Source organism: Amyelois transitella, chromosome 7 (genome assembly GCF_032362555.1).
Source record: "Amyelois transitella isolate CPQ chromosome 7, ilAmyTran1.1, whole genome shotgun sequence".
In the NCBI taxonomy this organism is placed as follows: Eukaryota; Metazoa; Arthropoda; class Insecta; order Lepidoptera; family Pyralidae; genus Amyelois; species Amyelois transitella.
Genome location: NC_083510.1, coordinates 7967203 through 7988308, shown reverse-complemented (window position 1 = coordinate 7988308; position 21106 = coordinate 7967203). Strand labels below are relative to the sequence as shown.

The 21106-nt window shown below is 35.8% G+C and overlaps 1 protein-coding gene across 5 annotated transcripts; it reads right to left on the bottom strand.

The window, feature by feature from the left end:
- Positions 1-329: 329 nt before the first annotated feature.
- LOC106133281 (PDZ and LIM domain protein 7) lies at positions 330-20544 on the bottom strand. Of its 5 annotated transcripts, XM_013332964.2 has the most exons (12): positions 20380-20544; positions 19609-19718; positions 13705-13853; positions 12759-12854; positions 11570-11656; positions 10353-10545; positions 5117-5263; positions 3685-3729; positions 2789-2877; positions 1492-1627; positions 1195-1263; positions 330-933 (listed from the first exon to the last, which is right to left on the bottom strand). In XM_013332964.2, exons 2-12 carry the CDS (start codon positions 19699-19701, stop codon positions 847-849), a joined length of 1191 nt encoding a protein of 396 aa, XP_013188418.2. In that variant the 5' UTR covers positions 19702-19718; positions 20380-20544; the 3' UTR covers positions 330-846. The 5 variants fall into 5 exon arrangements, with proteins under 5 accessions (XP_013188418.2, XP_013188409.2, XP_013188434.2 ...); XM_013332955.2 differs by lacking the exons at positions 19609-19718; positions 20380-20544 and adding an exon at positions 18387-18594; XM_013332980.2 differs by lacking the exons at positions 3685-3729; positions 19609-19718; positions 20380-20544 and adding an exon at positions 18387-18593.
- Positions 20545-21106: the final 562 nt, after the last annotated feature.

Here is a 21106-nt window from a genome sequence, read left to right as displayed (position 1 = left end):
TGTATATTGTGATATAAGTTTAAGTGGTTTATTTTGCTCAAAATTATTATTTTCTCTTTGATCTGTGTACTTATAATTCATGAAATTTGTAAGACTGTATTTTATTTTGTTGTGTAGCATTGTTAGTTAACTCCAGGTCATAAATATAGTTATTTTGAGATTCAAAATTGGTTTTGTTTTCACTATGTATGTATGCCCTACTCTGTATCGATTCAAAATATTTTTCCCAAATTTTGATTTCATTTAACCATGTTATTTGTTTTATGACATCTGTTCATATTATATTATTGATTTATCATTGTTAGAAAAACATTTAAAAAAACAACACATTAGATAAAAATAAATAATTTATTTAAAGTTTCTCGAATTGGATCGTCGTGGACGACCGAGCTCGGTCGAAGTGACTAGATTGTACACTCAACATTTCTCATTGTATACATAAACAATATATTTCTGTACAAAACAGAAAATCAACACTTAGTAATAAACGTTACATAGCTACTTAACGTAAATATAAATTATATCACTAATACTCGAGTATTAGAATAATTAAATTCACCGAAAAATAATTTTACACACTGGCAGGAGCATAAATATTGGCCTCCCTTTAAATTAATTTTGTTAGTCTTATCGTTGCTAATCCAACAGTGTTCTGTTGGCGCCGTCTAACCGCCAAAACCAACATCAGTCATATTTCTATGTTTTACTCATTCCAATTATGGCAGACTACCTAAACTAACTTTCGTTAGGGCTAGGTCACACTACGACGAACGCAGACTTATGTAATTGTCCATATTTGCCAAGTTCACGTCTTGCACTTTGCGGTTATTGCGTTGGGGCCGCGGCCTAGAAATCGGTGTCGCCGAGTACGTTGTACATCAGGCGTTTGAACGAGTTCGATTGCTGGATGTGCTCTTCGTGAAGCGAATTCACCTGTAATAATATTGTTAGTATTAAATATACCTACTCGGTTGGTATGGCACATTGGTAATCATTTGTCCTATTTTATATTTGGGAAATAGGAATGTAAATTTTTAAGTACTTCCCGTAATTAAGCGAAAATTTCCAAAACAAAAACGTGCGCTCCGGTATCGACGAAGTAAATTTAACTTCTACTAAAACACGTTTTGTGCGTAAAATTTGTAACAACAATTTTTTTTTTGTAGACAAATAATGGGTAAAGTGCCAACTTACGAAGGTCGTTTGTTTTCCGTTCGGTTTCGTCTCAGGCTTCTTCGCTGGCTTTGGTGTAGGCACTGGTTTCTGTGAAATTTCAATAATTATGAGGCTTTTATATACGAAAAAAAATAATTAAGTAACTTATTACATCTCGTAGACAGCCCAAATTGAATTACTTATATAAATCCAAACGAAAATAAATTTTTGAATAATGAATGTTTTTTGTGAATATTTTTTTATCTGCCTCTCTATATATCTTAAAAACTTTCAATTAAACAGATGAGCGTTTGACTTGTACAATGACATGCCTACCTTATTGGGCGGAGCCTGGAAGACCTTGGGCTGCACGGGCACGGGCACCTCCTGCACGGCGCCGCCGAGCCCCTCCTCCTGCAGCGCGCGGAACGTCTCGGACTTGGCGGGGTCGTACAGCAGCGTCGGCTTGTGGCTGTGCCGCGGACCGGGCGTGTGGACGGGGCGTTAGTTTTTAGTCGGTTAGCGGGCGCAACCAAGAGAGAAACACATTAGACTCGACGGAAGGAATTAGATCGGGACGCGGAAGCGGTTAGTGACAGTGACATTAATGTTTGTTTTTCAGGAAGGATAGGTCGATAAAAATACTAATATTAATCATGTAGAATAAGTTCTAATCCTTAATTATACGAGTGATATAAATTACTTATAGCTAATCGTGTCGCCGCATGATTCACACAATGTTGTCGCGTGAAACGTGGGGCGAGCGAAGTGGATGATAGTTCACTTCTCAAGATACGGCCGACATGTCGACGTCATGCTCGCAGGTCGTAGTGAGGCGTGAAGACCAAGAGTCGAAAGATAGCAAAGTAAAAATAAATAAGCATTAATGCGTCATGAGAGATGGGCGTCGACTGTTTGGCGGCGTTTCTAGTAAAACACTTGCCTCTTGACAACGTGCGGCCGCCCGTAATGGCCGTTAGCGCTAATAAGCAGACAAATACCTCATTATTATTGGAAATAAACTCTTATCACATTACCTACTGCGAATGCATAGTGCTCATAGTTACTATGCAAATAACGACACGTAAAAGCCGCTAAGAATTTTCTTTACAACATGAAAATATTTACATTTTGTTTGCACACAAAGCAAGGGACACTACTTTTTCTACTTATTCGAAGTCAGGTCTATATTTCTGACAGTTACGCCCTTTTTCTGTGGGGGTAGACAGATGTTCTAGAATTTAAATTTCATTCATACAAGGGCCGAAATTGGGAAGATATCTACGCCTAATCAGGAACTTTGTTAAAATTTAAAAGGAATATACAAAAAATGTAATTTCTTAGTAATTTTTTACACTGTTATATTAAAATTATGTACACAATCCTGTGTCAAGTATTTTCTTGCGTAACGTTTCTGTCTGGCGGCCGGCCATGTCGCCGCTAGCCATTGCCAAAATATTCGTTGGGACTATGGAGGCACTCACATTTTTTGTCTTTCAGTAATCCGACTGAACATGATTAGCGTTAATTTACCTAATTACTTCAGTCGTCATCTTTTCATATTTTTCTAAAAGCTATCATTGGTAATTTAAAAAGGTATTTATTTTCAAAAGTAATATTTAGTGATACTCACGGCAAAGGCGATGTCTGTTGCCTAATCGAGTTGGCAATGTTCTGGTCCGAGTATAGATTGATCGGCGAGTTGAACTGTTTGTGCACCACCTGCAGCGTTTAAAACGTGTTACATATCCCCACAATTTCATTTGTCAATCAAACAGAACAATAACAAATGAGAAAGCAGCTACATATCACATTTTAAATGGTAATTCATAATAATTTTGAAAAAAGGAAAAAATTAATGCCAATTCAAACACACCCGTTATCCGTAGCATAGCTACCAACTCGTTAACAAAACAACTGAAAATGAAATGTAGTTTAAATATGCTGATACGAAAGAATGAAGCTCAAACAGATGGCGTATAGACAGATGAGAGAACAGATGCACTTTATTCTATTACAAGAACATCTATTAATTATGTCTACATTTATATGCTCAACCACGTAGCATACAAATCGGTCAGCGAAAGTTGAGGCGAAATAAATCTTCTGATATATAACAATATCATACTATAGGATATAGAAGTAAAAATATAAATTTAATATAAAATATGAGATAGCCACACTTTTGGTAAATATCGCCAGAGGGTGATTCCATAAAAAAGATGTTTAGAGCTGCAACTACGGTGAATATGGTGAGCCTCTTCCTTCTCAAAGCAGACAGTATTAATTCCATTGGAAAGTTCATCACTTTCATATTACGGACCCTCATTATATTTTTGGTCTAGCAAAACCCTTATGAAAAGTGCAGCTTTCTTCCAAAAAAATATTATTATCTTCGGCATATCATTCACCGACCGATTGCAAATGTGACTAGAATTAGATATTCTCGCAATAGAAAGAGTTGAACGGCTTCGTTTATGAAGTTTGTCGTCATGCTGGAAGTAACCGATGACGTCACACGCTAACAACCTTGTTCACGTCCTCTCCGACCCGCTGCAGCACCGATTCGGCAACCTGAGTTTTTATCAAAATTCTATTGAGCATTCCGTGCACTTAGTAAAGTTAATTTATTACTTTCCTACGCGTAAATTAAAATAACGCGCTGTAAGCGAGATGTCATCTTAGAAATAAATTCGGGTGAGTCGGTCCTTGCTTTTAGTCTTCAATGGCTGGATAAAACTAAAATTTCAGCTTCCAATACCTATTTAAACATATCCCAGCCCAATATAACAATCGTGATATTATAATTGTGTTTTTGTTGCCTTTTCACAGTTATATTTCATATAGGTAGGTCAAAATTCAGTAATAAACCTCTGTGGAACAAAGAAAGTCACATATCTGGTTTAAGCTAGAACCCCATTAAGAAGTATTTTTGTTGTTTTGTTAAGATGGCCACAAATAACTAAAAGCACGATAACGACTCACCCAAACGGTTCTCATGAAATTAATAATGCTAATATTTAATTATAAGCTACAATATAGCATCATAATACTTTATACTACGTACGTACTGCAAATAAATTCACACAACTACATAGTATTTAAAAAAAAACACTAAGAGTCCTCTTCTCTTTACTGTTGTTTTTCTCTTAACTTTTTAGTTTAAGTTTAATTATTTGCAAAAACAACGTTGGCAAAATATCTTCCACTTCTTTTAAAATAGATTTTCTGTCATTGTTGTAAGTGTGTCGTAAACAAAGTTGGCAAAAACAACTTTATGTTTAAAGCATGGTAAATTGTGTTAAAAATAATGTAGCTTTTGTACAGGTGTTAAGTAATAGTATAGGTAGAAATGTGCTTGCGTGCAATAAAATAAGGTGTAAAGTAAGATACTTAGAAAGTTACATTTCAATATTTCCATGAGTATATATTTAGAAGCAAGTAGTGAAAATATATTTGCAGAAAATGTCTATTTACAGCTCAAGTATAGTCTGAGCCTTGTTTTTACAAAACAGGGTAGGTAATAAAAATAACTTTTAGTTTCTAGCTGTGAGGATATGTTTGGGAAAGAGAATTTTTTATTGGTAACATTGTGTTTCATACGCATATGTCAAGAGTTTGCTAAATTTGAAATACCTATATACTGCTTCAGTTAAGCAATAAATAAAAATATATTCTAACATTAAACAACAACAAGGCCGGCCTATATGTCAGCGATATTCATAGTGTTTTTGTTTAGATAAATAGATACAATTATCTTGCCCACATTATAAAATTAAAAACCAAAAATTTATCAAACATCAAGATTTATTTCCCATTATCAATTTCTCCAGAAAAAATAAACAAAAAATATGTTTAAAAAATTTTGAAAATAACACTAATTATACGCTCTTGAACGTTTAAAAAGTTGTATGGAATCTTCCAAGTGGGACAAACAAGAGTCCAGTTGGTTGTGTGTTACCTTCTGTTTCATGACAGTGTCGCGGTAGTCGTGGTGTGGGGGCGCCCTCATCGCGGGGTTGGGGTGGTGGCGGAGGTAGCTCTCCGTGGGGCCGGGTTCACGTCGGACTTTGGCGCCTGGCAACACCAGGGGCGTTGTGCGGTAAGGCTGGAAGGAAATAGTAGTTTTATTTTTAATAAAGCTACCATTTGAGGAGATTGTACCTTAATAAATTTTAACAATTGAGGAATATAAAACTTTTTTATATATTGTGATTAAAAGAAAATTAAGTAACAAGAGCAGCAAAAATAAAAGGGAAAACTAAGACGGTTTGGGCATGATGTGTGGAAGAACAAAAACATGTCAACGCCTAGGCACTGAATACAAGTGTGTAAATGGCAACATTGGAAGAGGAAGGCCATAAAATAATTGGTGACGTTCTGGTATAAAGTCAGGTCGTAAAATTACCCTATACCTTAAAGAATTAATAATGTAGAAAAAGCAAAAGAAGTATACAGGGACTATGGCAATATGATTTTCTGTCTCCACTGGTAAAGAGGTTTAATGCGCAAGATAAATTAAAAATATACCTATAATAATAAAATGTTAATTCCTGCATCTTCATACAAAATATCAACAAAATGCTAGCAAGCTCTCGGCGTATCAATCTGCTGATTTCGCGGCACGATCTCGAGCCCGTTCTAATTTTACGCGAGGTTGCTCCATGTGGGTTATGATTACTGACACTATTCTGACATTAATATAGGCCAACAATCTTATGTGGGTCGTGGTCATATTTATATAATTCTTATTTTTGTATGTAAACATTTTAAATCACTTTTGGAATAAGGAACAGATGTTTAAAATAAAAATACCGGTCGAAAAAGCTTGGTGAACATTCTTTGGGGCTAGAACTGTAGGAAAGAAGATTACCGCTAGTAACGTAGTGAACATGATCAGTATACTGTACATCACCTTCTGTATTCCCAGTACATTTTTAGCTGCATTGTTTGCTTGGTTCGCTTCCTAATTTACGTGATTTTATGAGGTTACAGGTTTTTACATAGGGTGACTGTCATCTGACCTACGTAATGGCTTGACCGGTTTAGAATTTGTTCTTTTGTTGTGTTGTTTATTATAATGATTATATGTAACTTTGTTAAGGTAATATCATTATTTTGTACATTCTGATATTTAATCGATGTCTGGTATACATCTTATTTATTTAGATAGATTCTAAGGGCTGTACTGAACATTGACTCATACAAGCTATAAAAATCGACATAAAATGCATCACAGAGGTTGTAGGTAACAAATACGTAATGGCCGATGTAAACGTGCCAATGGAATAGACGAATTGAGTTTATTTGCGTCCTGTTTACATGCGAGTTTTCGCCACTGACGCAATACTCAATGTTACGCGTTACAGTAATACTTTTCATTTGGGGAATTTATTGTCATTTACAGCCATTGCCTCTACCAGTGTTATTTTGATTGCTGTAGACAATATCGAAAGGGAAAGACTACTGTTCAATCTATTTTGAAAAACTCTTTATATAAAGTGAACTTTTATCAACGGCTTATAACTGAAACTTAAAAATTACATGAACTGCAGCTTAAGATTTGTCATAACAATGATAACTCAATTTGGTGTAAGTATACTTATTAGAAACATGTTGTACAATTTAATAATCGAAGCCATTTAAGAGTGAAAAAGTATGTGCTATAATTTTTAAAACTATTTTTGAGTACTCCCACAGATTAAATACTTCTAAGAGAATTAATGCCTGACATTTCATAAAGATTGTCTGGAGATGAATCATAGCAATATTGGAGTTGGCATGCTCGGTAAACATGATTACTCCGCTTTGCTCGCCGCGTTACGTTGAAAGTTCAAGTGGGTGTAAATTTTTTCACAGGCGTCGCGACATTGGTTCAGAAATAACATACAGCTGGCGATTCATATCAAACTTCGGCCTAAGAATTAAAGAGGCAATAAACTCAAATACATATTATATTTTTAATATTTATAGGTATATATTGATAAAAATATTAGCTAAAATACATATTTATACAGAAATAGATCAGATTTACCTGTAATTTTTTTTGCCAAACACAACTATTGAAAACAAAAAGAGTTCAGAAATTAACATGTTTTATTTACTAAGTCCTTTTTTTTAAGTGAAGCGTAAAAGCTAAATATTATGTCGACACGACGAAAAAGATAAAGTTGCGAAGAAGGAAATTAGTGTCAGCAAGTACATAGTTGAGAAAGTAACTTTGATACATATTCCGATATTCCGTTGTTAATTAATATTTCGGTTAATATTTAATTCGTGATATTTACTTACTATATACTTTCCATAAAAACTAATGTTCTGTAGTTCTGTACTTCCTAAATAAAACTCAATCCCATGATATTATTCATAAATATTTGCACGGAAAAGTACGAGTACCTCGTAAAGCGGGCGTTATTACATCACATATTTTGTAACACTACGCGCGCTTCAAGTGATCCAAAATTAGATTGCGCTTGAACATAATGTAACATTAACCATAACTCAAGGCGTTCCACCATGACGATGCATTCACATGTGGAATATGACGTTAGTATCACATCACTACAATTAAAAATTATTATTATAAGATAAAGTAGAAGGAAGTTTGTTTCAAACTAGCACGCACCCAGTTGGTCACAACTTCATCTTCAGGATGCATGGGGTCTTGGTAACCGTTGGGGAAGAAATTAGGGTTGACCGCCATTGTTGAGTGGTCCTATGGAAGCACTTAGTGGCGCAGACGTGTGTCTAACAGCGCACGATCGCGAACTGCCGCTCCAGTCGTTCCCGAGCGGGTAAACAACGTAATTTCAATGCATTCTATTTTGGAAATAAGGCGGAAAAATGTGTGGGCGAAAACCTCCCGCGCCGGAGCCTTGCTTGCGCACATTAAACTAAATGTACATTATTTATTACATACCTACTTAACATGCCTACCCAAAATTACATGGAAAATTTGTAAAAAGTGACCTACTTTTGCACACGAGTCTTAACATCGCAAGTTGAGCCAAATGGTCTTTAAGTCAGGAAGAATCTAAAAGTGGCTTCATTATGAAGAAGAGAAACGATCTCTCTTCTTCCCCAACCGTGGACAGGTCTCAAAATAATAATGGTTAAGTAGTTTTGCGAATGCTGGTCCTTCTGCACTGCTACTGCAGGCTAAATTCAGAAAAACTTGTTCTGACCTGCCTGTCCCAAAGGCAGGTTAAGCCTGAAAAGGGGCAATATAACAGAAATGGTCTCAACTGCGGCAGTTTTTTAAACATGCTGGTTTAGCTCGACTTTGCCCAGAAGAATTTTGGAATTCAACATGCTGATTGCTATCTTATAAATGTATTTCTTGCTCCAACTGGCTTTAGTCCCAGTAACATACTCGCTTTAGGGAGGAGCTCGGGCTGGAGACACGCGAATATGATATGACATATCATATATTCGCGTATATATATAGGCATAAGCCCAAAGTAGCCACTAGTAGTCTTGACATGTTTTGGTTTTTAGAGGGTCAAAGCTTGCAACAACTTTCACGATTGACGACGACGATATGAAATTGTATAGGTAATTTTAGAAATCACAATCAAATTTCTTACACGAAAAAATAAGAAAAGGTGGCATTGCACTTTACACGTGGGTATGTGTTCTTTTAGGCATTTGAAGTTTAATCTTTATTTCTTAATCATTATCAATAGCCGTTGAGTAGACTTCGCATCGCACTGGAGAAACATCGAAATCCAAACAACATTAGAAAAGCCGCCAGCGTCTATTATTGCGATCGTGAATCAGGGAACGAATTTAGCCGTTGTCCAGAATGTTCTACAAGCACGATAAATAGCCTACACGCCGAGAGATTCCAGAGACTGTCCTCCAGTGCCTACATGATATCTGGTAGTCTGTAACGTCGCCTCTGAGAGCCTATCTAATTAATAAAATAACATCATTAGACTTATTGGCACGGCTTCAATAAGCGTCATGCATGGGACGAACGCGGTTTGGGTAACCTATTTCGTTTTAACACCAAGGACACTTTCAAAGCCAGCGTAATATTCGTAACGAAAAGGTTGTTATAAGAAATTCCGATCTAATTGTATAGTGTAAAATGTGGAAAATAAGGATGAATTTTGAGTTGCTATCAACATAAAAAGAATAACGAGATTAGGAGTAAAAATTTACAGACGTCAAAAATTTATTTTGAAACCAAGGACGTACCCGCAACTGGAAAAAGTTTAAAAAAGACGTAAGGGTAATGTTTAAGAATCATTATTCAACGAATAAATAGATATAGCTACAAAAAGAAAGAGTATCATTTTTAAATATTGAGTGGAAGGCCTAGACAAACGAATTGATTATTGATTAAATTAAGGACTTCCTGGCAAAAGGTCAGTCAAGAGTACCTGAAACCACCGAGTTTGCAGGAAGAAAGTAATGAAGCTGGATGAAAGAATAAGTGGAAAGATGAAGTCCCTGCCTGCCCCCGGAAAAGAGGCGTTATTTTATGTGTGTATGTTTATCTACAAATGAAAGAATATTGACGTTCAGTGATATTTTTTTTTTAAATGCTAAGTGGTTTGTTTGGCAACGAATTATTTATTAAATGGGTATGCTATATTGACGTTCAGTGATTACCTACGTAAAATTTTAGACGCTTTTGAATCAAAGCAGGAATTCTGATAAACAAACATGTCTTAGATATGAATCATCTGGCACAAAATAGAATGTATAACTTCTTTACAGTATTTATATTAATAGTTGCATTATAACAAAATCATATCGTATACTATTGACCCTTCCCGGCTTCGCGCAGATAGCATTAATAGATATGAACCTTCTTCAGAAAACTCTTCGAATATTTTGATAAGGAACAAAATCCGTCCACAACTCTCCGAGATTCAAAAGTCCGAGAGACAAAGAAAATAGGGAGACTCCTTAATCATATGTAGTGATAGTATATCTCTTATTCTTCATGGAAATTGACAGGCTTAAGAATGTGAAAATGAATGATTTTGCGCATAAGCTAGTTTCTACTCAAATTATGCCATCTGTCTCACATTTATCTGTTTATTTGGGTGCAACTTTGTTTACAAATGACCACTCAGGAATGTACGGTGAGGCCAGAAGATACATATACCACCTCAATTGGTGTATGGTAAGTGGCCAAGGTCTCTCCTAGGCCCACTGTACTGCTGGGAAGGAGTAGAACATACCTGGCTTTGAATGGACTCGTCGATCGTCTCATCAGTGCGCACAGACGATGGCGAAAGCAGCAGTGTCCTGTACTCTCCATCCTGCTGAACCGGGAACGAGTTGTAGTTCTGAACTGGCGTCCTGGGTAGAGACTCCGGACCTTTGCCCTGCCATACGTGGGGCGACGTAGGCGGCGGCAGGGGACTTGGCGTTCTGCGTTAAAATTTATATACTACAAGTCTGTGATGGATGAAAAGAGATAAATTTTGTACCCAAAGGTATAAGGTTTTAAGCGGAATTTTTATAGGGTAATTACAAGTTTTTCCTTACGGTCATTACTAGATTTTGAGAAGAATTAAGTTTTTGTAGTAGTGGATTATTTTTCGGATAAATATTGATATCTGGTCGAATAAGGGCAGGTTATATTTGTTATTGTTCAGAGGGTATTTACGTATGAATAAATAATTCCTTATTCATATTTTTAGGGGGAGTTACAGTACTCTGTTACTTTATAAGTATTTAAAATTGTTATGATTTTTTTAATGTTATGAAGTTTGTATGTATAAGATGTTAGTGACCGAAAATTGACACTTAGAAAAAGTTAAAAATCATATTGTTATCGTAGAATTTGTTGGTAATTTTCAACGAATCAGCAAATCAGCTTTAAATTTGATCTTACATAGAAATATAAAGATGAAGAAGTAACAAACAATAAGATAACCACACTTTTGGTACCAATTACTTATTTATGGTGTGAACGGTGAGCCTTGTTTTTCGTCATCAATGTAATAAAAACCCTGTTCGACTCGAAAAAGGGCATATGAGTACCTAAGTGACAAGTTTAAAAAAAACAAACTAGTTAACATTTTATAAAACATTGTCATAAACATTAATTTTTGCAATCTTTAGCAATTCAAAGAAAGTGACAAAATCGTCTTGCCAGCATTTGTCTCGAAAGAGACCGAGATTATATGTATGTATTGTTTGAAGTAATTTAATATTTTTTACAGGGATAATTTTTATGTATATTCTATGGCGAGAAACCTCGAGAAACCTACAAATAGAATCACCATAATTTTCCTAACATGACGTTCGCTAATATAACAGGGCTTTCGTGACATATCTCATATACATATCCAGTTGTACATGTTCCAGTTACCTTACAATACTCGTAATTACCAAAAGTGCAGTTGTTGAAATATAAACATTACAAAATATGAGTGGATCATGGACATACCTGTATGACGGTGCCACGGGTGTTGGTATGGGTGATCTCGGCGGGTAAGAGTATGTGGCTCCCCTGGGAGCTTCCCGGTCCACGTCCCTATGCACATCATGCTTGTATGAAACACAAAAATGTAACAAATAACGCAACTGGACTTTTAACGTGCAATGTGCAAGAAGATAAAAAAGTGACTCTTTATACTAGATTCGGTAGGTCTCCAAGCTGCACTTTGTCTACTGTTCTTTTTTTTCTCTAATTTTCCTTAATAATATAATATATTAAAAGTCCGTTGACGCTACATTGAAATATGACAAATATTCAACACAATGCATAATTATAATATTAGTTACTAGGAAAGTACTTGTGTATAAAATGGTATAAAATACTATTTAGACACAATGGGAAATACAAAAATTACAACATTCATTAACATAAATTTATACGCATAAAGGACTATAGACATGCAAATAGTATAAACATTCATATGAATAAACATCGAGTTTCGTGAAACTTGGCATAAAGTAATATGCACTTATCAGTTCTATTTTTGATAAAAATTATAACGTTTTAAAAAGGTCCTTATTACGATTCTTGCATAAACTTTTGACACTAGGTAAAGGTCCATGCCAAAGATATAGATTATACTTTTCGGAGAAACAGGAGAGTAGTATTTATAGGCATACTAAATCATGCCACGCTTATCCGTTTCTTTTTGAGCACACTTTAGGTGACGCATGAACCAACGCCCCCGTTTTAAATAAATAAGCAATTCGAGTAAGCACAAAATTTAAGTTTCTCTATTTTTATTGCAATCTTAAAGAGGCCATTCTTTTGGGTGCTTTTGTTTAATGAATTTTTATTTGAATCTCAATTTTCTTTCTTCTGAGATTGTTTGTTCCAATAGTTAGTTCCTAGTTACAACTGTTTATAGCAGATTGAAAACAAAACTATAGTCTGAAGGACCTGCCTACCTAGTAGTAACATTACTTTCTAGACCCAAAAAATAATGGCAACACTCAGAAGCATCACGTATAAATAAATCCTATCAGTAATATAGATACATAATCTCAAACGTCAAATCTATACAGATTTGAGAATAGGATACGGTGTTTCCGAAAGCGTGACATGAGTCAGTACCACCTGTGAGATTTGGCTCGTAACAATAATAATACACCGGTTGACACCTAGCGTGCAGGCTTACTCAGCGAGTTCGTGATAGAACGTGGGTGTGGCAACCCTGCCTACATAGCTGCCGGTGGCCCGCGGCACCGAGTAAAGGTGAGAACTTGAGCCGCCCCTGTGGTCACATCTGTGTTATTAATCTAGCACTTTAGGGACAAACTCCTGTTTATCATCTTCCAAATGCCCGAATCGTGAAGAAGGAAAGAACATTTCCACATTAACTTTTCAATTAATTCACTTTGATGTTGTTTTACACGTCTATTTAGAAAATCATTTAGGTAATACCATGACATCAATATTTGAATGGCGGCTTATAATGAGTATTTCTCTGCGAAAGCCGCCGTAATTTTTTCCCGAGATGCTATAAGAAAGTTATGTACAAAGAAAGGGATACTTTTATTATTTCATACCACAAGTGGACTGGAATTCTATGTGGAATAAAAACTTTCTCTTTTGTATACTTTTGAGGGCTATTTGATTTCGTATAAGTACTTTATTAAATTACATATTTCATGGTTTCCATTTTACTAACAATTCTAACTAACAATTAACAAATATCTCAGTTTAGCAGGCCTTGACTGGACGTCTTCATAGCCCGTTATATTTTGAATGAATTGTAAGATAAATTTGAAGTTTGATTTTAAATACCTCTTAAAGTTTATCGTTCTGGCAAGATTTATTATTTTTATAACATCCAGATATTATATGACGTCGATCTATGTTTCTATAAATACAAATGATCAGATAGTAAAAGTGAAAAAATTAAGTCAAATACTTGATTCTTTCCTTGCATTTTTGCAATATTCACTCTTTTAAAATAGGAAATTAGAAAATTCATCTGCATTTTTACAGTCCGTTTTCTGCGTTTCTTTTAAATATTTTAATGAATTTTAGAACTCTGCTCAGGTCATCATTGTTTAGATCGCTAAATATTGAACTATCCTTGTTTACAACATTCATCATACCTTTGTACAACAATTTTGATTTGATTGCGCGCATTCTTGAAGAGGTTCTGAGCATCTTCATGTCTCAGGTCTCGGGCATCGTAGTCGTCGATTTTTGCGATGATGTCGCCTCGAAGAAGCTCCCGACCAGCCGGAGTGCCTGGTGTCACCTGGAATGAGAAAATAAATAAAGTTTATCATACTGAGAAGAGGGTGTCACAATATTCACACATTTTTAAGAAAGAATATTAGAAGATTTTTAAAGTAAACTTGTTATACTTATTTCTTTAAAATGTAATATCTTTAAATGGTTAGTTTTACATCTTTATTATGTCATAATAAAGATGTAAAACTAACCATTTTCCATCAAATGGCTCAGGTATACATGGCTGTTTGTCTATTTAGTAATGAAATAGGCTATGTATCGCGAAACTTGGAAGGTCTTTGCCCAGCAGTGGCATACAAAACAGTTGAAAAGTTGAGACATAAAATAAATCATATGGTTATACAAAATGTCCATTAGTACCATCACGTAAAAAATGCAAATTATTGAGGTCAAATCATAAAGCCATCACCTAACATAGATCAAAGGCATTTCATTAGATCACTGGCGAGTAATGCGTTCTGAAATTAGATTTTACATCTGCTTAACAATAAAAATTACTGAAAACTCTTGGTGCCTTTTACACGGTTAGTTACGTGACAAACGATCTAATATGTAAGCGCTTACATAAAAATATTTATTGCCTGTATTTAAGAGTAGTCTGAAGGTTGGTTGATGGACCGTGACATTCTGAAGATTGGGCGAGACACCAATTCGTTCAGTCACCTCCAAGGTAACGCTAATGTTAATGAACATATTTTTGAGAAAATCATTAGAACAGATGAAGAGATTATGGATGGTGGTTTTGGAAGTTACGTTATCATTCGTAAATGGATCGTAGTAGAGCTGGTAGAAAGTAAAGTCATAGTCACTATTGTAAACGAAACATCCTATATACAAACAAATCGTACAAATAATATAAGACTTATCGCAGATCATTATAAAATGAACAAAGGGTATGATGCATCAGCTAGGACGACCTTGTATTTGGGCAGGGTAGGCGGGACGTATGCACCGCGTTTGGCCTGGGGCCAGGCTAAATGCGTCGGTCGGCGTCGCCGCGCCAACCTGACATTTTTATTGAAAACAACCGGCGGATCAGATGAGGCCGCGACGCATCGACGGCTCTGCGCAAATCCATCACAAACTTCCTCGAGTCAATGGCGAGGACATTCAGCTATAATTAAGCTTGTCCATCACCGCGGGGCGCGTGTCGCCGCCTGCCGGTAAGGAATTCTCGCGGCGACGTCAATACGACGCAATGTTTGCGTTGGCCTTTGAATTTTTCATATGGATTTCAGTCGGCATTGCAATTATAATGACACAGATGGCCCAGTTATGAAATGTGGGTGAGAAAAGACATGATTATACTTGGAGATGCTTTTTTTTGGAATAAGTCTATACATTTATGATGGACGTTCTCTGGATTTCTAAGAAAATGAATGTGTAAAAAGAATATTTGAAATTTAATTAAAACACATAATGCTAGAAATTCAAAAACCTTTTCAATGATACAAATTGAGAGTAATCATGACGCACTGAGAAAACTCGTTGCCAAGAACTGTTGTGATTACATAGATAACTGCTAATTGTTCAGACGTACGCGCATGAATAGCAAATTAACGGACATGAAGATTTCGAAAGAAAAACATTAGCCAACAACAAAATCGATAAGACACGAAATAATTTCTGCCGAGATGGCGAAGTACGATAGATAGATACGAGTGGTCAGTAAGACCACAAAGTCTTTGTAAATCTAACTTTATCGCACACAGCAAAGAAAACATCAGCAATGTAGTTTCTCTGCGACAATTCAGTTAGATATTAAACATTTCACAAGAAATAATACTTATTGCGATGAAAGAATATTAAAAAGTATGTGTAATTGGTTAATGCTATATTCATCTAACTATAAACATCAAACTCCAATCGAAGCCCGATCGATTGAATCATCGGCCACATGGAGAGGAAGCAATGAAAGCATTTTAATGGCTCACGTAAAAGAGAACCAGCTCAAGGCTGTCGGAATATTTATGGCAATGAAGGTCAAAGGAAATGTCTATAAGATGCATTATATGCATTCATTATAGGAAATTTTGCTATACTCAACAACGCGGATCCACCGTCAGCGGTAAATATTGTTTGGAAAGGGCAATTATTAAAATAAAACAAAACTCAATAGGGGTGTAAGTAACGAATAGTGATTGAAAAAACAAATAATCTGGGGCCAAATGTTAGTATAGTAGAACATACTCTAATTAAGTGTCATTTTGAAAAAAAAAAAAAACAATATTCTTAAAGTAAGAGCGATTCAATTGCTAGGTTTGCAAATAATCTTTTAATCAGCCTATAATATGACATCGAGTGTAAGAGGGGATCTTAAAATTTATTACCTTACGTATCTCAATAAGTACAATAATAAACGAAGTAAATAATAAATTTGCCAGTATGTGCATAAATTAAAAACAAATGTATGATAAGAAGCAACTAGCTCAAACTTTTTATTTTTAGACATAAGACTAAGACTGTTGGCCCTGTTTACCCCGCAAGGGATATAGACGTGACTATATGTATGTATATATGTATTCTTTGTTAGTCACGACATATTTATTGTGACTCATACTAAAACAATTGTTATCTTTGAATGTTTTCACATAATTTCGTGACTGCAGTTTCTACTAGAATAGCTTGAAATAATTTTCTTGTCCAAATATTTGTTAGCTTGCTATCGCACCTGTGACTACATTAATTAATTAAAATTCAAGAACATTCGTTATTATTCAGTTTAGAAAGTATAAAATAATTAATTAAAAGGTGAATAAAAATAATCAACTATTTTGTAAAATTAATAAGATACATCAACAACGAAGGTTAAAAATCTCTAGCTAGGTGCAACATCTTATTTTTAACTAACTAATGTGTCAGTATAGTATAATTTTCTAAAAGAAATCGGCTAGGCATTTGCTTCATAAATATAATTATCATCAATCGATGACATCATACTAATATGCAATTATACCTGTAATTACCTAAATGTACCTCGCGGTGAATATACAGGACGATACTAACTAAAATTAGCATTTATTGGCGAAAACCTTCAATGAGCTGGAAATTACGTACACACATATTCGCTAATCCAATCTGTGTGGAACATGGATAAGTAAATTACATGTTAATCATGAAAGTAAACAAACACATCACGTAATACGAAGCATCCTAGAAAATACTAATGCTTTAAGAAAAATATCAGGACATGTCATGGAAAATATGCATCGATGAAGATGGAATGGAGGAATGGTTGAAAAATTTCTCGATTCTCCATTTGTTATCAGAGGAATAGTACACATTATAGAATTACTGCAATAACAAATTACGATAGGCTTAGTAAATATACTTAGCTAAAGAGTATTCAGTAAGTAATGTTCTGGGTAGAACAAGTTGTTGATACTGTAGATCAAGTGTTGAAACTCCAAAACAGAGGTTTTTGAGTAATTCTTGGGTAATTAATAAATTGAGTGTGATTGCAACAGTAAATCCTTATAGTAAGAATAAAACGTAAACGAAGAGCTACACAATAGAAACTAAAAGATATATAACTGTATACCAGAAATCGAATCAAACGTTACAGAATTAATGTTTTTTCGGAAACTTCGATGTGAATATGATTAGTCTCATTTCAACTGATAACGGATGTGAAATAATGTGGAAGTATGCCACCAAATCACATTGCTTTCGTCAAGAAACGGCGTCAATAGCCTGAATGTAACTTCATTGAACAGAGGCCAAGAAAGACTAGAAGAAAAACAGGCCAGAATCGAACATGGTAAACATTTTTATCATGTTTTATTAAAAATTTACTAAAAATATTACTGTAATAAAAATAATATCATGAAGCATGATATTTTTAAGTATAACTGGTCAATTGTAGATATAAGCTTCAATATTAGTACTTAGTACGTCGTGGTCACATTATGGTAACTTATACTAAAGGTGTTATATTTAATAAAACATCAATTTCTAAGAAACTTGCTTATTGATGTAAAGATATTATTCCTGCTACCTGCAACAGTAATAGACGTGTTAAGGGAATGAGGTAATATAATGACATTATTGGCTAGACTAACATAAATCTATTTGGACTTCAATACTTCTAGGTATAGAGTTAACCAGAAATCACGAACGTCGACATAGCCGGCACATGTTAACAGCTATTGATAAAAGACATTTCCATGTCTAATGTCTCTATAAAAATTAGGTCAAGCTTTGTCTCTGACGGCAGCTGTCGAACGACGGGTGACCGATACGAATCCCAGAATACATCGGATATAAAGAGCCGCCGTTCTGGACATTGATGCCGTTCTAGATAAGCTCGAAATAATTATTTTTATTGCTTGGATATTTTAGGAGCTGGTCTTCTTAGCGAAATCACTGAGCGTCAAATGAAACAACGGCTTTAGAATAATTGGGAGAATTGATAGGTTTAGTTGCCGTAAATACGTAATGCGCAAGTAAACAAACACGCGTCAATGAAATGTTCCAGCGTTTTGTTTACACCGGCGTCCATCGTCAACATTAGGTGAGGCTAGCGTGAAGGGCGTACCCTAGTCACGATGAGTGGTGTAGCGAGGTCTGCGCCGCCCACCAGCCGGAGCCCCCAGTTGGTATCCAGGCTCTCCCGCCGTAGCGTCACGACGAAGGTATGTAATCGCCCCATGGTAGGGGAGAGAGGGGTAAAATGCACTTGCGCGGGCGCGCGCGCTGTATGCGCGGACTGTGCGGACACGGCGGCAATACGCGACGTTGTGCGCGCAAATTTAGCCTCACCGCAAACTCTTCACCCTTCCCCTCTCCCCGTGGTTTGCATCGCCTGCATGTAACCCTGCCTTCGCAATCGACCTAATTCAAAGTAAGGAAACTGGGGGTAATTGATGGCCAACAGATCTCCAGCACGTCCAAGGCTGGCGTCATGTTTATTTGTTCAAATTACGCGAAACCGAACGCATGACGTGACCTACATAAATTACTTTCGGTTAATGTTTTAAAATTAATGAGATGGTATAGCTTATATGCAGGCAACTACATGTGTGCATAATCCAAGCCGCGTTGGATTCTCCTGGTAAATGGGTCACGGTGTGGTAGTTTGACGAGAGATGCTCCTGCATCGTCGATTCTTTTCCAAAAATGAAAAAGAGCCGATTTGATTGCGTGTATGCGAACAAAGTTAAATGGTAGTACAATTTAACTTTGAACGATTGCGATTGAATGGTGACTATTTCAGAAACACGACGTAGAGGTAGACCTATAATATGCACACTCGGCTCAGGAGATACCTGGTTCACCTACACAACCACCATACACCAATCAAGACGTACAGGATAATTGCAACTTTTTTTCTTTCGCCTGGCGTTATACATGGCTACATACTCGCGCATTCCTCTGAGAGGAGGCCGAGGTGCGCCGAACATAATCCTGGATTGGATAAGTAAGTTTTTACATGAATGGACTCGCATCTGAATGCCATCCGCAAACTTTGCATTGGAATCTAATCTATATGGATGGATGGTCATGGATCATGGTTATTGGATGCAGTTGATTGGATATGCAGCTTAACTTACGATGTTTTCCATCACCGTAAAAGCATCGGTTACCTAAGCACTCAAATTAATGAACATAAGAAGTCTCAACTCAGAAGAGTCATTGGTACATAGCCGAGGTAGAACTTGAAACCGACACGCACATGTATAAGTATATATATATATATATAAATATTACATGGATAATGTTAATGATAAGTGCAATACAGGAAATCAAATTTGACTTACCCTTCTTCTTTGTCCAAAATATCTGGGTTCATCTTCAGGGTCCTGCCTTTGATGTGGTATGCGCCAAAACGGGGGTCGCTGGTACATCGGCATTTTCTGTGCTCGGAGCCCTAAACCAAATCACTGATAAAAATGAATCGGTTTACATCAATATAAGACATTTAAAACAAAAAAAAAACGTGCGCGCACGCATACCCCGTGCGACTTACTTCCAAAACTGAATAACATTGTCGAAAGTCTTTCACAAGCGAAGATCTGATCTAATTTTAGAAATAACTTGCTCAATAACTACCGCCGGAGCCAAAGATATTAATTTGTCTAGCTGTAATTTATATATCTAGGTATCCTTATACTCATTGCAATTTATTTGCGGCAATTTTTTTATATGTAAACGTTTCATTATTCACTATAGATAATTAAACGTCTGGTCATATTTTTTGTTCATATTTTGAAGGATTAATATTGAAGATGGACTAGACAGTTTATCATAACAAACATGGGCCGTTGGCAACAATATTCATTAACAACGCGCCGGCGGCGCGGAGGCGGACGGTACGTGAAACAGCCCGGATGAAACTTTTAGGGAATATAAAGGGAAAATATCAAGTGGAAAACTGCGGCATGGATGAAATGCATTAGACATTTAGAAGTGATGGAAATTTTAGTAACTAAGTACTAAAAGTTTTCTGTGGTAAGTTATTTCTGTCTGAGTAAATACAAACGTTAATATTTATCGTAGAAAACAAAACTTTACAAAAATTGTTTACTCACCAGAGGGCGGTGCGGTGCTGCGTGGTTACTTCCTCGGCGCCGTTCAAACAGTGTTACTATTATCTCGAATTATTCCGAGCTACATCAAACTATGTCTATTTTTCGCTTGCGGACGGCGCATCGACGTGCTTACTCTGATTTACAACTTACAAGCGAGGCAGACGCGCTGTTTCTGGGGCAATCCGAAATTCGCAATTTGTCCGTTCAACTCCCGGCGATATCCAATTCGGACGAGGTTCATTGCTCCCGAAATATGGATTCTATGACGCTTTATGTGAGAACAAAAAAAATACGTGTTGTGGGCCTTTTTGCTTTTAATACCTATATAACAAGAAATAAATGATGATTTTTATAGGCATTTACATACACAACCACCCGTCAAGACAGATTACCTAATCTTTCCACAGTATGTAACAAAAACTGAATATAGGTTTGGCTTGGATGGCGATACATGAAATACTTCATGATAAGAAAATATTAATCGTCTACATCTTATATACAAAAATTTTTTAACCAAGCTAGAGACTATCAGTTATTTATTATTGGTACTATGAATATTATTACTAATATGATCATTTAAAAGACAAATAAATGAGTGATTTACATGCAAGTGATAATGAAAAATTAAGTATATTATAGGTTCCTATAGCAGTTTGTCTTGACAAAGAAGACTAATAATAATCACAAATGACAATTCATTTATGATTATTATTAGTCCCCCTTAAAG

What these genes read in the sequence shown, in the direction of transcription:
- LOC106133281 (XM_013332955.2), bottom strand. Translation starts at nt 18,500, where the DNA reads ATGGGGCGATTACATACCTTCGTCGTGACGCTACGGCGGGAGAGCCTG. An exon ending in TTCTATCACGAACTCGCTGA is followed by an intron (nt 11,657 to 12,758) that starts GTAAGCCTGCAC and finishes TGATGTGCATAG; the next exon opens with GGACGTGGACCGGGAAGCTC. An exon ending in ACACTGTCATGAAACAGAAG is followed by an intron (nt 3,730 to 5,116) that starts GTAACACACAAC and finishes ATAAAAACTCAG; the next exon opens with GTTGCCGAATCGGTGCTGCA.